The 12,344-nt window shown below is 35.7% G+C and overlaps 5 protein-coding genes across 6 annotated transcripts in view; 4 read left to right on the top strand and 1 right to left on the bottom strand.

The window, feature by feature from the left end:
- On the top strand, positions 1,652-2,650 carry LOC107615823. Its single transcript, XM_016317850.2, has one exon. The coding sequence runs from the start codon at positions 1,668-1,670 to the stop codon at positions 2,379-2,381; it is 714 nt and encodes a 237-aa protein (XP_016173336.1). The 5' UTR covers positions 1,652-1,667; the 3' UTR covers positions 2,382-2,650.
- On the top strand, positions 2,813-4,575 carry LOC107643664. The gene is made up of 5 exons (XM_016347376.2): positions 2,813-3,013; positions 3,270-3,422; positions 3,570-3,745; positions 3,850-3,982; positions 4,271-4,575. Exons 1-4 carry the CDS (start codon positions 2,879-2,881, stop codon positions 3,950-3,952), a joined length of 567 nt encoding a protein of 188 aa, XP_016202862.1. The 5' UTR covers positions 2,813-2,878; the 3' UTR covers positions 3,953-3,982; positions 4,271-4,575.
- On the top strand, positions 4,686-5,761 carry LOC107643656. Its single transcript, XM_016347366.2, has one exon. It carries the CDS (start codon positions 4,898-4,900, stop codon positions 5,522-5,524), a length of 627 nt encoding a protein of 208 aa, XP_016202852.1. The 5' UTR covers positions 4,686-4,897; the 3' UTR covers positions 5,525-5,761.
- Positions 7,108-9,740, top strand: LOC107643631. 2 transcript variants are annotated; one of them, XM_016347337.2, is made up of 9 exons: positions 7,108-7,499; positions 7,591-7,816; positions 7,946-7,998; positions 8,328-8,364; positions 8,465-8,539; positions 8,645-8,749; positions 8,833-8,986; positions 9,093-9,172; positions 9,288-9,740. In XM_016347337.2, exons 1-9 carry the CDS (start codon positions 7,387-7,389, stop codon positions 9,351-9,353), a joined length of 909 nt encoding a protein of 302 aa, XP_016202823.1. In that variant the 5' UTR covers positions 7,108-7,386; the 3' UTR covers positions 9,354-9,740. The 2 variants fall into 2 exon arrangements, with proteins under 2 accessions (XP_016202823.1, XP_016202826.1); XM_016347340.2 differs by having other exon boundaries at positions 7,109-7,499; positions 9,096-9,172.
- LOC107643625 (EIN3-binding F-box protein 2) overlaps positions 10,256-12,344 on the bottom strand; it is a 4,295-nt gene continuing 2,206 nt past the window's right edge. The window contains exons 3-6 of the mRNA XM_016347326.2: positions 12,188-12,344; positions 11,502-11,577; positions 10,830-10,985; positions 10,256-10,708 (exon numbers count right to left, since the gene is read on the bottom strand). The exon at positions 12,188-12,344 is cut by the window's right edge and continues 10 nt beyond it. Of these exons, the coding sequence (XP_016202812.1) occupies positions 10,562-10,708; positions 10,830-10,985; positions 11,502-11,577; positions 12,188-12,344 (536 nt within the window). The 3' untranslated portion in view covers positions 10,256-10,561. The remainder of the gene's footprint in view (positions 10,709-10,829; positions 10,986-11,501; positions 11,578-12,187) is intronic.

The following is a 12,344-nucleotide window of genomic DNA, read 5'->3' as shown; positions in this document are numbered from 1 at the left end:
GTTCTTCTTTATAATTTTATAGAATTTTTTATTAGGTCTTTATAATTTTTTTTTAATTAAATCCTTATACCATATCAGATTTTATAACTAAGTCCATGCCGTCATAAAAATATTAGAATCAATTGAATATTCTTTTAAAGAAAATAGAATATTCAATCAAGTGTTAGACATAATAGTTTTGTTTAACAGGACATTCCATTAATTTTGTTTTTGTCATGATAGGAACTTAATTACAAAATCTGATATGGTATAAGAAGTTAATTAAAAAAAAAGTATAGAAACCTAATTGAAAATTCGATAAAAACCCAAAAAGGTTTTAAGCACATTCAATATTTGTCTCACAATTAAATTCGACATGAACATTTCATATATTGAATAGCTAATAACATTCGATTTCGGTATGTAAATAAATTTGATCCATCAATTATTGCTAATATAATAGTTTTTTCTTTGATTTTTGAATCGTTGATGATTGATTATTAGGATTTGAAATTATATACAAAAAAATTAAGGAAAAGAAGTGTTATAAGAGAATTTTGGTCATGTTTTTCTAATACATAAAATAAAATATGACTTAACTAGTAGCGTTATTAATGTATATATCACTCATTCGATTAATTATTAGTTTCAAACTATCAATGTTAACTCTAGGAATAATATTAAAAGTGTTTAAAATTTTTGGGGACACAAATAAAACGTTTAAACGTTAGTTGGAGACCAAAATAATATTTTTCTTTTAAATTGTATGAAAAAGAAAATTTGAAATGAATTAGAAAACAGGCAATTAAGACATTAAATTAGCATCTTTACGCGGTTTAACTTTTTGATGGAGAGAAGCAGAAATGATTCACAATTTCTGAGCTTTTAAAGTAAGAGATGCCAAAGTCATTTAGTTTTACAGATATGAGTGCGTAGTTCATGGAGCCATGCAATGCTGCATTGTGTGAGAGACAAAAGAACCTTCTATCTGCCTACGCCAATTTCAATTCAAACTCTCATCTTAAATAAACCAATGCTTTATTTAACCAATGCATTGACCTCGAAACCATCGCAAAACATTTTCATTTGCTGCTGTAACTCACTCTTACTTAATTACATGCTTAAAAATGCTGACGCCCATTTGAAAACATGCCTCCCATGCCACCATGCTTCGTTCTTTTGCTTCTTCAGTCAAAATAAAATCACTCTCTAGTCTCTAATTCTACCTTCATGTGCCTCACATTCTTCTCGGTATCCAAGAACGAAAAACCCGATTGAATATCTACCAACTTATTACTAATAATAATTAATTATTATATTTTAAACATATATATAAAAAGATACATTCAAAAAATATATTTATAAAGACATTTCTATTAAACACAATCATAAAAAAAAGACATTTTTATTAGTCACATTCACAAAGACACTTTTATTAAACACAATTATAAATAAAAATTGACAGAAGTTGGCAGAAATGCTGTTAGTTAGTAATGTAACGGGGTTGTTAATATTAAGTGACCAAAGATCATGTCCCTCCAGAATGCATGAGCGAGTGACGTACCTCGTGTTCAATCGTCGTGCCTAATCGGATCATCAAGTATTTATTATCATTGAATCCTCTCATCTCATCTTATCACACATCATGGACCCTCTTGGGAATCGNAGAGGTGTACACAACACTTACCATGGACCTCAAGCGGGACCCATCGGAATGCATGCAAGTGATGGGGATGTGGCTCTGGCTCGAGAGGATTGGGTTTCGCAACGTCGTGTACAAGATACTTTCATTTCCCACCCCCTTAATAAACGACCTTGCAGAAGAGACACTTACATGCCTCAACGCCATGCTACCTTCTTCTTTAGAAGGAGCCATAGACAGCATTCCTCTGCTTCAGAGCGTCTTGGACAAGGACATCTCGCTCCAGTTCTTGCACCAGCATCGCGCCGACGCAGTGCAGGGAGTGGCGAAAATGGTGGAAGAAGTGTGCATCAGAGCCTTCAGTGACATCAAGATGATGGTGATGCAGCAGCAGCACAGGGAAGAGAACAGGAACAACGGTGGTGGTGGTGGTGGTGGTGGTGGTGGTGGTGAAGTGGTTCCGGCAGAGGCGAGGACGATGTTTGTGACGTTCTCGAAAGGGTACAGAGTGGAGGAGAGGGAACTAAGGGACTTCTTGACAATGGCGTATGGAGATTGCATTGAAGCATTGTACATGCAGGAGGTGCAGCACCCAAACCATCAATCCCTCTTCGCTCGAATTGTATTTCGAAGGGCATCCACCATTGACGTCATACTCAGGGGTGCAACCAAGGTTAAGTTTAGCATCAATGGCAGAGATGTATGGGCCAGAAAGTTTGTGCCAAAAAACTCTACTTCTAGTTTGAATATCAGAATTTAAGTATCGGTTATTTTTTCTCTTTTATCAATATGGTTGATTTTGGTCAAGGTCAATTTGTATATATGTTTTGGAATTTGTAACAATAATAACATCGTATAAATGTTGATTATGGTTTTAGACTTTTGGTTGGGGTTCTTGGAATGAAAAAGATGGAATATCTTGTGCCAAAAGTTACCCTGATTTCAACATTTCAACACACACCCCGTTTCCCAAATGATCATATTCTTTTTTGGGCTTTGTTTTTTTGGTCTTGTTTTTTGGGCTTTCTTATTTTTTGGTCAGGGATCTTTTTGGGCTTTGTTAGTTGATTTGCAATATCATCGGTTATTGGGCTTGAGTCCAAAACTGGTCATTTATTGGGCTCAAGCGGTTTTACGGCCCAAAAAGAAAAGAAATTTTAATTTTATAGGCGAATAGGTGGCGAATAACTGAATAAGAAAAAGAAAAAGAAAAAAAAAAAAGAAGGATCTCCACACTCCAGTTTCCGGCATTAAAAAATGGAGTCAGCGGCGACGAACGGGGAAGAAGCGAGTTCATGGGATGAGTTGTACAACATCAATCTAATCCCTTCTGAGTTGTTTGTGAAGTTTCGCAAAGAAGTTCAGGGCATTCGAGTTGGTCTCAATATGGAGGTCATCTTCATCCTATTAATTTTTTTCATCCTCTTGCACGTGCCTCTTGCATGTAACGTGTTTGATATTATGTCACACTGAAATTCCCGCATCTGGGTATCTCTGTGTGTGCTACATCCAATCACTTGCTGCATTGTAGCAATTAAACTCATCCTCAGAGGATCATGTTCTCTTATTAGGGTATTTTATTTTGTTAATTGTCTCTGTGCTCTTATAATTGATTGCCAAAACTCATGAGAACATTATTATCTTGCAGTTCTATAATACTCCCATCAATGAATATCAAGCCAAGCTTGTATTGAAGCCTTTAACTCCTGAATGGAAGTGGAAGCTAATTTACGAGCCTATTCATCAAGATGTTCGCATTCTCTCCAAAAAGATCCCTGTCACCAAATTTCTGAATCTTCAGGTTTCATTATGTTTAAAAAAAGCAGTAACTCTGGCATTTTTTATGTGGTTCTATGTGTTGGTTTCCTCTGTGTACTCAGTTATTAATGCCATAATAAGCTTAAGTGCTTTCGTTTGTAGTGTTTTACTCTGACATAAAACAGTGCAGGTTGGTGTAGGACACAATTTTCAAATGCATGCTACGGGTTGGAAATGGAAGCTCACTACATGTTTAGGTGGAGATGGTGTATCCCGAATTCGAAATAAGACTTCAGTTGGCTTGTTTCCAGGCTTTGATTTACGATTCGGATGGAGGGCAGACTATGTTCTCCCTGAAATTACTGGGCAAGTTTCAAATTTATGATTTTTAGATACCTGCTACCTTTTATTTCTCTTATAAAATTGCTTGATGAATATGATCGATTGGTTTTTACTTTGAACCTTAACAGGGCTCTAGGTACCGATGAACCACTGTTCAACATGCAGTCTGGACGGCTTCAAGCATCACTTGATAGAGTTGAAGCCATCTTAACCCATACTGATTCTGTTTGATTGGCAAAGAAGATAGTCTAAGAAAATCAGGTATTATATATAACTCTCATTAACATAGTGGCTGTGAAGGACATCATACTGATGGCTCTTTTCTGTTATGAAGAAACATGTATTAAAGATCAGATATATGTTTTATGTGCACCGGTGTGTGCTGTTGAGGATGCATTGTTTGTATAATATTAAGAATCGGAACACTTATTCTTTAAATTTAAAAATGCATTGGGGGGTTTAGGTGACAACTAACAAGATAGCTTCACCATAGGGTCCTATAGTTGTTACTTGAAATTGACTACTTTTGTAATCGGGCTTTATTGGCAGGATTATGTCACTTCTTGTTCGAAATGCCTGCAAGGCCTCAAAGTGGAGTTAAGCTGATAATTACCGGGAGAGAGATTTGAAAAAGTTTGTGACACGGGAAATTCTAGAGCGGTTGACAAGGAGCGTAGTTAGTCATTATAGACAAACGCCCCTACTTGCTTTTTGTGCATACATTATTTCAATAGTATCAAGTTATTTTGCAAGTGTGTCTGCCAGTACATGGTAATTTGTACATTACATAATCCAACATAATCAAGTTACTTGGTCATTTGTTCTGTAATTATTCATATTTGAGATGCTGCAAATCGCCTATTTACTTTCCAAGTTATCCATAGTTCCATACTAAGCCAGAGCAGGGTAGCCATACTAATGTAATCAAGTGGCAGATTGTAGACACTTTTAATCACTATAGACTTTAATTCGAATGCTTGAGGAGGGAACATTGCAGTCTCCAAGATTCAGTAAAGTTGGACCCACCAACCAACCCATCTGCTTTTGTATCCTAGTCCTAGCCGTTACACCCAGCCTTAACGGTACCATTCACCACCTTATAAAAGACTCAAATAATTTAAACACCATCTTCAAAAAGATTCAAAGCATTATACAATACTCTCAAGAATCGCCGTAATGGCATCTTCCAAGCATAGAAACGCATGCTCCTTCACCACCATCCTCCTTATCTGTTTGAACTTGTCACTGTTTGTAATCTCCGCAGCCTCTTTTGCTCCCACAATCCTCCTCAAGATGCCCCCAACCTCCTTCGGCATGGCGTTCTTCATGGTCTCCGGCATCTCAATTCTCTCATCCCTTGTGGGGTTCTACTCCCAGCTCACATACTTATGCTTCCTCACCCACATTTCCCTTGTATTAGCCTCATTGGTAGGTCAAATTCTCACCATATTAGCCTTGTTTACAAGAGAGAAAGCAAGCCTGTCTCTGCTTAAGTCGCCTCGAGACCCGAAAGAAGCTAAGTTCTTGGTGAGGATGGAATGCGGGGCTTTGATGGCAATGTGCATGTTGCAGGTGGTTGTGTTGGTCCTGAGTTGTGCAGTGCATAGTTGTTGGGTCAAAGACTATGAGGAGCTGGAAGCAGAGAAGGAAGCCATGGCTAGGAAGAGAAGCAGAAAGATGGCAAAAGTGCAAGAGGAATCCATGGCTAATGGAACCAAAATTGCACAGTGCAAAACCAAGGAGTTGGATGAGAACATGAAAAGCAAAAATGAGCAGTGGGTGAAGACTGATTTTGAACCCTGAATGAAAGCATTTTGAACCTTGTTAGTAGTGCAGATATTTGCATGTTTTCAAATTCTTATTCAGTTCCATGTTGTTTTTATTCGGGTCACTGCGGTTGTGGCCATTGCATGTGTGAGCATCCATTTTTCTTGCTTTCAACTTAATGCAGCTAAGTAATTGATTTGTAATCATGCTTCGAAGGTCTATTAATTAATTATAATACAGGCCGAAAAAGAAGGGAAAACGAGTTAAGACGCATGTTACCGAAGATTAGGCTCAACTTTATATAATAATAAGTTGGATGGCCAAAATACACATGAAGTTTCTAAAACATTAGTTTAAAGTGTTTAAGGAGGCAGCTCAATCAATCAATCAATCACGTTTAAACACTTTTTTTATTTTATATGGACAATGATGGTTTTTTTTCGCACCTAGATCATGTTCTATGGCTAATCATAACTAGCTACAGTATTATAATAAGCTGTGAACAAACCATGGGCTTCTACCACTAGCTGTTTTGGAATCCGCAACTTCTTGTTTATGTATTGGAATTTCAGTGCGGGATGTTATTGTAATCTTGCTAGTTACTTCCAATTATAACGTTTTTATTTTCTCAAATGATTCTATATAGATAAACTACCTATTAAAGGATAGTCTACGATTTATAATGGAATTGACAAAAGTCCTTAAAAGACATACGGTCTCCGCGTTGATAATCTAATGTCAAAATAAGTGATAATGACATAGTGTTCATGAGCTTAACTTACTACTAATGGCACCATCTAACAGTGGATTACATTTTTTCAAGTCTGGTCGGCTCGGCTATCTTGTCATTAACACTTTGAATTTGGTCCAACTCCAATGCGCCACACACGAACTCCAATCACAAAGATCAATTTTGCTTTTACCTTGTTGACCCTATGCCACTCACTTTTCAGTTTTCATGTTTTTTTCGTGGGTGAATACTTATCCCTATTAATTTTGGTCTTTGTTCTTTAATATTATGAGACTAATTAATTTTTATATCAATTATCCAAAACACAATAAGATTTTCAACCAAAAAAAATCATCAATCCTAGTTAGCTCTTAACGAATAAATTAATAGTTTAACATATTACGTAAGTTTATTTCGTTAATATAAAAAAGTATTGACAAAAACATTAATCAGTCTCATAAAAATAAAAATTAAAAATCAAAATAGATATTTTTTTTGTTGAAAATCTCATTATTTTTTGAGATAATTATCAGGAGACATTTAAGAGCATTTCTCCATTTTTTTATTGGCGAGAAGAAGAAAAAGAAAAGTAATTCATTTGTTATGTGTTAAATTATTATTTAATAATTTTTAATTATGAATTTTAAATAAAGACAACGATATAACTTGTCTTATTTAGTATTTATTAATTATTACGATAATTAATTAATACTAAATAAAGTAAGTTCTAGTTGTTTTTTTGGTTTACCTAACATTACTCATAAATGTTTACTATTATTTAATTAAAATTTCTTAAGTTCAAATTTTAGTTAATGCCAAATTGCATGTAATTAATGTAGCCAATGGGGAAGAGAGGGAGCGCCAAACAATGTAATAAATAATAAAGACGGAACACAACAGAAGCACTTTGAAGCTGCAGTCACAATCTTAGAGAGAGAGAATACTTTGCCTTCCTTCATACCTCAATCCTCAAACTATCAAAAACTTTGCAAAACGATAACTCTCCCCACTTTTCTTGCTTCCCTCATTCTTTCTTTCATTCATTCATTCACCATATCGATTAAACCACTTCTTCCTTCTTTTCGCTCTTTCAAATTCCACACTTTTTTTCCCGCAACATAAACACAAATAATCTCTTCATTTCTATCGAACCAAGAACCAACCAACGATGCCTTGTTCCGTTTCGATTGCAATTCAGACACCGGAATTCCAGAGTTTGTTCATCCAAGTTTCTCCCACTCGTACTTGCAAATGCCGACGAATCTCTGCTTCTTGGACCACGTAAGTTCCAATTCTTTTCTTTCTTCACTCGTTCATTTTGGTTGTATCTTTCTTTCTTGAACTCTGTGTGTTTTGATTCAACGCGAAACAGGGCTATGGATTCCAATTTTTCTCCAACGATGAGCAACAAGAAGAAGAAGGAACTTTCGGTTCAGCTTCCGAGTTCAGCGCCGCCAATCCCAAAGTTCGAAACTTCGAGGTTCTGTGATCTTCACTTTGACCGATTACAGCCATCGGATCAAGAATTGGATCAGCATAGTAGGTTCGAATTTGGCCAATTCGTTGCACGACAAGCCCTCCTTGATGAAGAGTATTGGGTAAGCCATGAAATTTGAGGGATAATAAAACCCCAAAATTGAATAAAAAAATCATTGAGCTTGCTGTTTGTTTTTGTTTTTAGTACTATTCATGTATGTATGTATAATTTAGGGTTCATGTTGTGCTAGACAGCAGCATGGCTGAGGGCAGAAAGTCATTGGGAGAATCGACCATATGAACGGTATGACATTGACAATTAGACATAGTGCTTCATCAGATTATCAATTTTTTTCCATAGTTCATTAATTAATTAGAGTTGTTGACAAAAACTTGATTTGTTACTATTTGTTGCTTACTTCACGATGTTGTGATTGAATCAACAGATTTTGCTAATTTTTTTTTTAATTTTATTTTCAAAATTGAAGCAAACAATTAACCTCTAAAAAATCTGCTCAAGCATACTTTAATTATATATTTTTTAATACAAGGAGATCTTATCCAAACACAAGTGTATTGAGTTGATTTGGATGAAGAGTTTTATGCCACTAATTATCCTTATGTTTTCTCCAGATATACTGATCATTATAAAAGGAAATTTGCAGATCAGGTAGGAGTTGATACACATTACTTTTCTCACTGTGTATGCTAAATACAATTGAGTGTATTTTGTGAAAATCATAATCTTAACTGGAATTCTTATTGCTTAGGAATTTCATGCAATAAAACGGCGGTGTAGGGTGCAAATTGTGCCAAATGGGGAGAGTTGCACTTGCATTATCACGGTAAAACAATCTCATCTTAAATCCATATTTATACACTTTTGACAGTTAATTTGTCATTGTTTGTGTATGTTTTCTCTTATGGTGTGTTGGAGTCAAGTTTATCAGGTGAGGAAAGAGCAAAAGAATGTAAAACGCTCAATAATTAAAAGTGTTGTTGGGACCCTTGATTTGAATATCCGGTACATGCTGCAAGGAGAGACTTTTCCTGGGGTATGTCACATTCTTTCTCACTGAGATGCAAACTTATGGCTTGTTGCTAGTCTAGCCTGATGCCAAATTAACCATTTCTGCAGGAACGAGCGAAGGCTCCTCCATTCTGCGGCATCAACAAAACACCATCAAGCAGATATGGCTACATTTCAAACTTGTGTGTTGCCAAATCAGCACGACGCCAGGGGATTGCAAGCAACATGCTCCATTTTGCTGTTGAATCTGCAAAATCCATAGGTAAAGTCTGGAGCATTGAAGTGAAAGTAGCTTCTACAATTCATGTTAGCACATGAAATAAGCCTGAAATCCAAAGATTTACGAATGTATTTGGATGTTGATTTAGCAGGTGTAGCACGTATATTTGCACATGTGGATAGAAATAATGGAGCTGCACAATCATTGTACAAGAACATGGGCTTTGAGGTAATACAGCTGTTATTTCATATGTTTATTTCTCCAATTCTATAATGAATTTCTCTTCCTGAATAATTCCACTAGTCAACGATTTTCATGTCTTCCCCTTTTTGTTCCCCCTCAGATCGTTGAAATGGCAAACGCACTGTTGTTAGATGAGCAAACATACTTGCTCCGTTTACAGACGTAAAGCACACAAGGTTGATGGTTGATGCCGCTATGCTTTTGATTAGCCAACATCAACAACTGTGAATTCCAAAATCCAAATACGCTAAGTTCATGTAAATGCATGTAAAAGTCCATGCTATACCGAATTGACGGGTTTCTTTTTTCTTTCTTTTTTTTGGGAAAAAAGTGATTCTGTTCCTATATCATAGAGTGAAGTGAGTTGTTGTAGTTATATTTTGTACTTGGATTACAAAAGTCGGTTTATTTTCTACCTCTTCTCTGAATCATCTATCAAGTAGTCAGATCTTTGATTAGTCTTGGTACATTTTGAAGCACTTCCAAGAGTCGACTATGTTCGAACATCTAATGCTCAGTCAAATGGAATGAACATGAAATGGAAATTTTACTCTATTGTTTGCATATTTTAGGACAGTGTGAAATAAAGTGAGTAAGTGACCTATTATGTGAAACAACATTATGAGAGCAAAACGATGGAGAAAAAGAGTTTCATGTCTGAAAAAAATAAGAGGAAGGAAACGACGATACGGTCCCTTTTTCATAGCACAAGCAATTCACAATCATATTATCTAGTGAAATACAAAACTCACGTGGCCACGAAAATAGCAAATTAGAGAAACTATGTGATTTTTGGTGCACAACCAATAAATAGAAAATCAACTAGTTTAATGTATAGATTGTATGGTTTGGTAAGTTGAAGAAAAAATTCTACAAAAGGTCCAATTAAATCTATTAGTTTCCTATTTCATAATAACCACTGAGATATTAGATTAAAATTTACGAAAGTATTCAGAAGCTAAGAATGTTAAAAGGAGTTGGGAAATAATCAAATAACTCGAGCACTAATGAAAATCATCAGTATATGGCACTAGCCTTGGAATTTGGAATCAACAACTCAACATAACCGAATTAAAATATTCTATCTTAAATGAGAAAGAGAACTTATTTTTTGCCTCCATTCAAATTTAGACTATTGTGTACAATTGACATCCTCTGTACAAAAGGAATAGGAATATACTCTCTGCTAGAATATGTATGGTTAAGCTGTATGTTTGAGAAGGAAAAAGAATGTTACCCTTCTCCAATTACAACAAGGGTGTACTTTCCTTCCCTCTTTAGTTAGCACCATGTTAGCAGAAAGTTAACTCTGCTTTTGCGCAAAATGTCACTGTCTATAATCTTCTATATATCTAATTTTGTTTTAACTTTAATTTATGGCGAATTTACAGGTACCGGTGAATAACGCAAAGCACCTTGATGATAATCAGGCACTTTGACATGTTGCAATAAAGGAGACATCTGCAATCCAATGATCTGGGTCTCTGGGTTTGAATATCCTTTCAGAAAAACATCTGTAACCTGAAAGAATATATAACATTTGAACAAGTCATACAAATATTATATTTTATTCTTCTGTTTGCAGGAAGACAAGAAATTCATCATAGAAATGCCTGAGGTGGGTTTGCTGATAGATAAATACCTGTGTACATCCAAAAAGTATAAGAAACTTTAGCGAGAAGCAGCTATCTACAATCAAACCCAAGTCGGTGTCTGTCAAATTTCGGCAAAAAGATAGATCTAGAACTTGCAGATTTTTCGCATGGCTTGCAAGTGACACGGCTGTATGCTGACCAACCTGGATTAAGCAAAATGAGACAAGCACTCAGAAAACGATACTTGGCATGCTGCTGGAACTAAACAGCTATCACAGCCAGATGGAAAAACAATTGACAGAAGTTTTCTTCCTTCAACAGGGAGATAGGGCTTTGTTTCATGTCACTAAATAAAAGAACCAGACAAATACCAGGATCATGACACACCTTTAGAATAATTTCAATCAACTAGCTTATTTTACATTGTATTATTTACAATTCTCATCACTGCAGCTATGAATTTGACTTTTGAAAACAATGATGAAAATAAGTAGCAGAAAGTGAAGTGTCTGCTGACTCTTCCAATAAAACACATGATCCAATGCTGGCAAGGGTGAAAATATATCTATTTCAATCCTTCTACAAGGTATACCCACCCAAACACATCTTTTTATGAGCATGTGCTTAGAGTATGATTTATGTGTAGGATTGCACATACAAACACCTGCATTCCAGTTTGTTATTGAGTGACATTCAGTGAGGCAGTGTAACCAACATACCTTCTTGATTTTATTGAGTGAAAGTTCTTTCAAGGACTCTCCAATGATCTCTATGAAGGCAGCTATTGCTTCATCGCTGTAGTAAAGAGAAATTTTCGTAAATTAACCCATCATTAGGAATTTGAATGAAAGAAATATGCTATGCAATAAGCACTGTGTACCATCCAAAGAAGCATAAGCATAGCATAATTACATACACATCGAATAATGAAGAAACACTCCTGACATTCCAAATGCTAAAAAGTCAATACTGGTCCAATACAGCAGTGCCAATACTCTATGAACAAGTTATCATGGAATTTGATTCCCTAACCCTAATACAGAATCTGATGCACTGAAAGGAGGATTGGATAATGGAAATCTAATATAATTTCTAATATGAGTCCCAGAAGCAATCAGACAAGTGCTCAAGGAGGATTGAAAATTAATCATAAACTCCAACTATGGAGAAGGAATTCAATCCACATATGGTACTGTAAGATGGTGCTAAGCTTTTGACCCAGGTATATCACAGAATTGAAGGTTTCCATCCTAATAAAAAGCTGCGCATAGTTCTATAAATTTTGACCCAGGTATATCACAGAATTGAAGGTTTTCATCCTAATAAAAAGCTGTGCTAGAAAGTTCTATAAATGAGTCATCTCTAGTAACTCAAAAAAGGGAAGAGGAAGAAGAAGAAGAAGTACCTGAATGGTGTACAGGGGAGCTTCAATGTGTTAAGTGCTCGACAATTATTGGCAAGATATCCTATAGATAAATCTGTCAAATTAGGCAAGTTCTCGAGATCAAGAACACACAACAGAGGACAGTGTTCAGCAATGACTTTAATCGACACATCAGTCA

The sequence above is a fragment of the Arachis ipaensis genome, chromosome B01 (assembly GCF_000816755.2).
Source record: "Arachis ipaensis cultivar K30076 chromosome B01, Araip1.1, whole genome shotgun sequence".
NCBI classification, from domain to species: Eukaryota; Viridiplantae; Streptophyta; class Magnoliopsida; order Fabales; family Fabaceae; genus Arachis; species Arachis ipaensis.
This window is presented reverse-complemented; position numbering and strand designations above follow the sequence as displayed.

What these genes read in the sequence shown, in the direction of transcription:
- LOC107643631 (XM_016347337.2), top strand. Translation starts at nt 7,387, where the DNA reads ATGCCTTGTTCCGTTTCGATTGCAATTCAGACACCGGAATTCCAGAGT. An exon ending in AAGGAGAGACTTTTCCTGGG is followed by an intron (nt 8,750 to 8,832) that starts GTATGTCACATT and finishes CCATTTCTGCAG; the next exon opens with GAACGAGCGAAGGCTCCTCC. An exon ending in TGAATCTGCAAAATCCATAG is followed by an intron (nt 8,987 to 9,092) that starts GTAAAGTCTGGA and finishes ATGTTGATTTAG; the next exon opens with CAGGTGTAGCACGTATATTT.
- LOC107643656 (XM_016347366.2), top strand. Translation starts at nt 4,898, where the DNA reads ATGGCATCTTCCAAGCATAGAAACGCATGCTCCTTCACCACCATCCTC.
- LOC107615823 (XM_016317850.2), top strand. Translation starts at nt 1,668, where the DNA reads ATGGACCTCAAGCGGGACCCATCGGAATGCATGCAAGTGATGGGGATG.
- LOC107643664 (XM_016347376.2), top strand. Translation starts at nt 2,879, where the DNA reads ATGGAGTCAGCGGCGACGAACGGGGAAGAAGCGAGTTCATGGGATGAG. An exon ending in GAGTTGGTCTCAATATGGAG is followed by an intron (nt 3,014 to 3,269) that starts GTCATCTTCATC and finishes ATTATCTTGCAG; the next exon opens with TTCTATAATACTCCCATCAA. An exon ending in CCAAATTTCTGAATCTTCAG is followed by an intron (nt 3,423 to 3,569) that starts GTTTCATTATGT and finishes AAAACAGTGCAG; the next exon opens with GTTGGTGTAGGACACAATTT.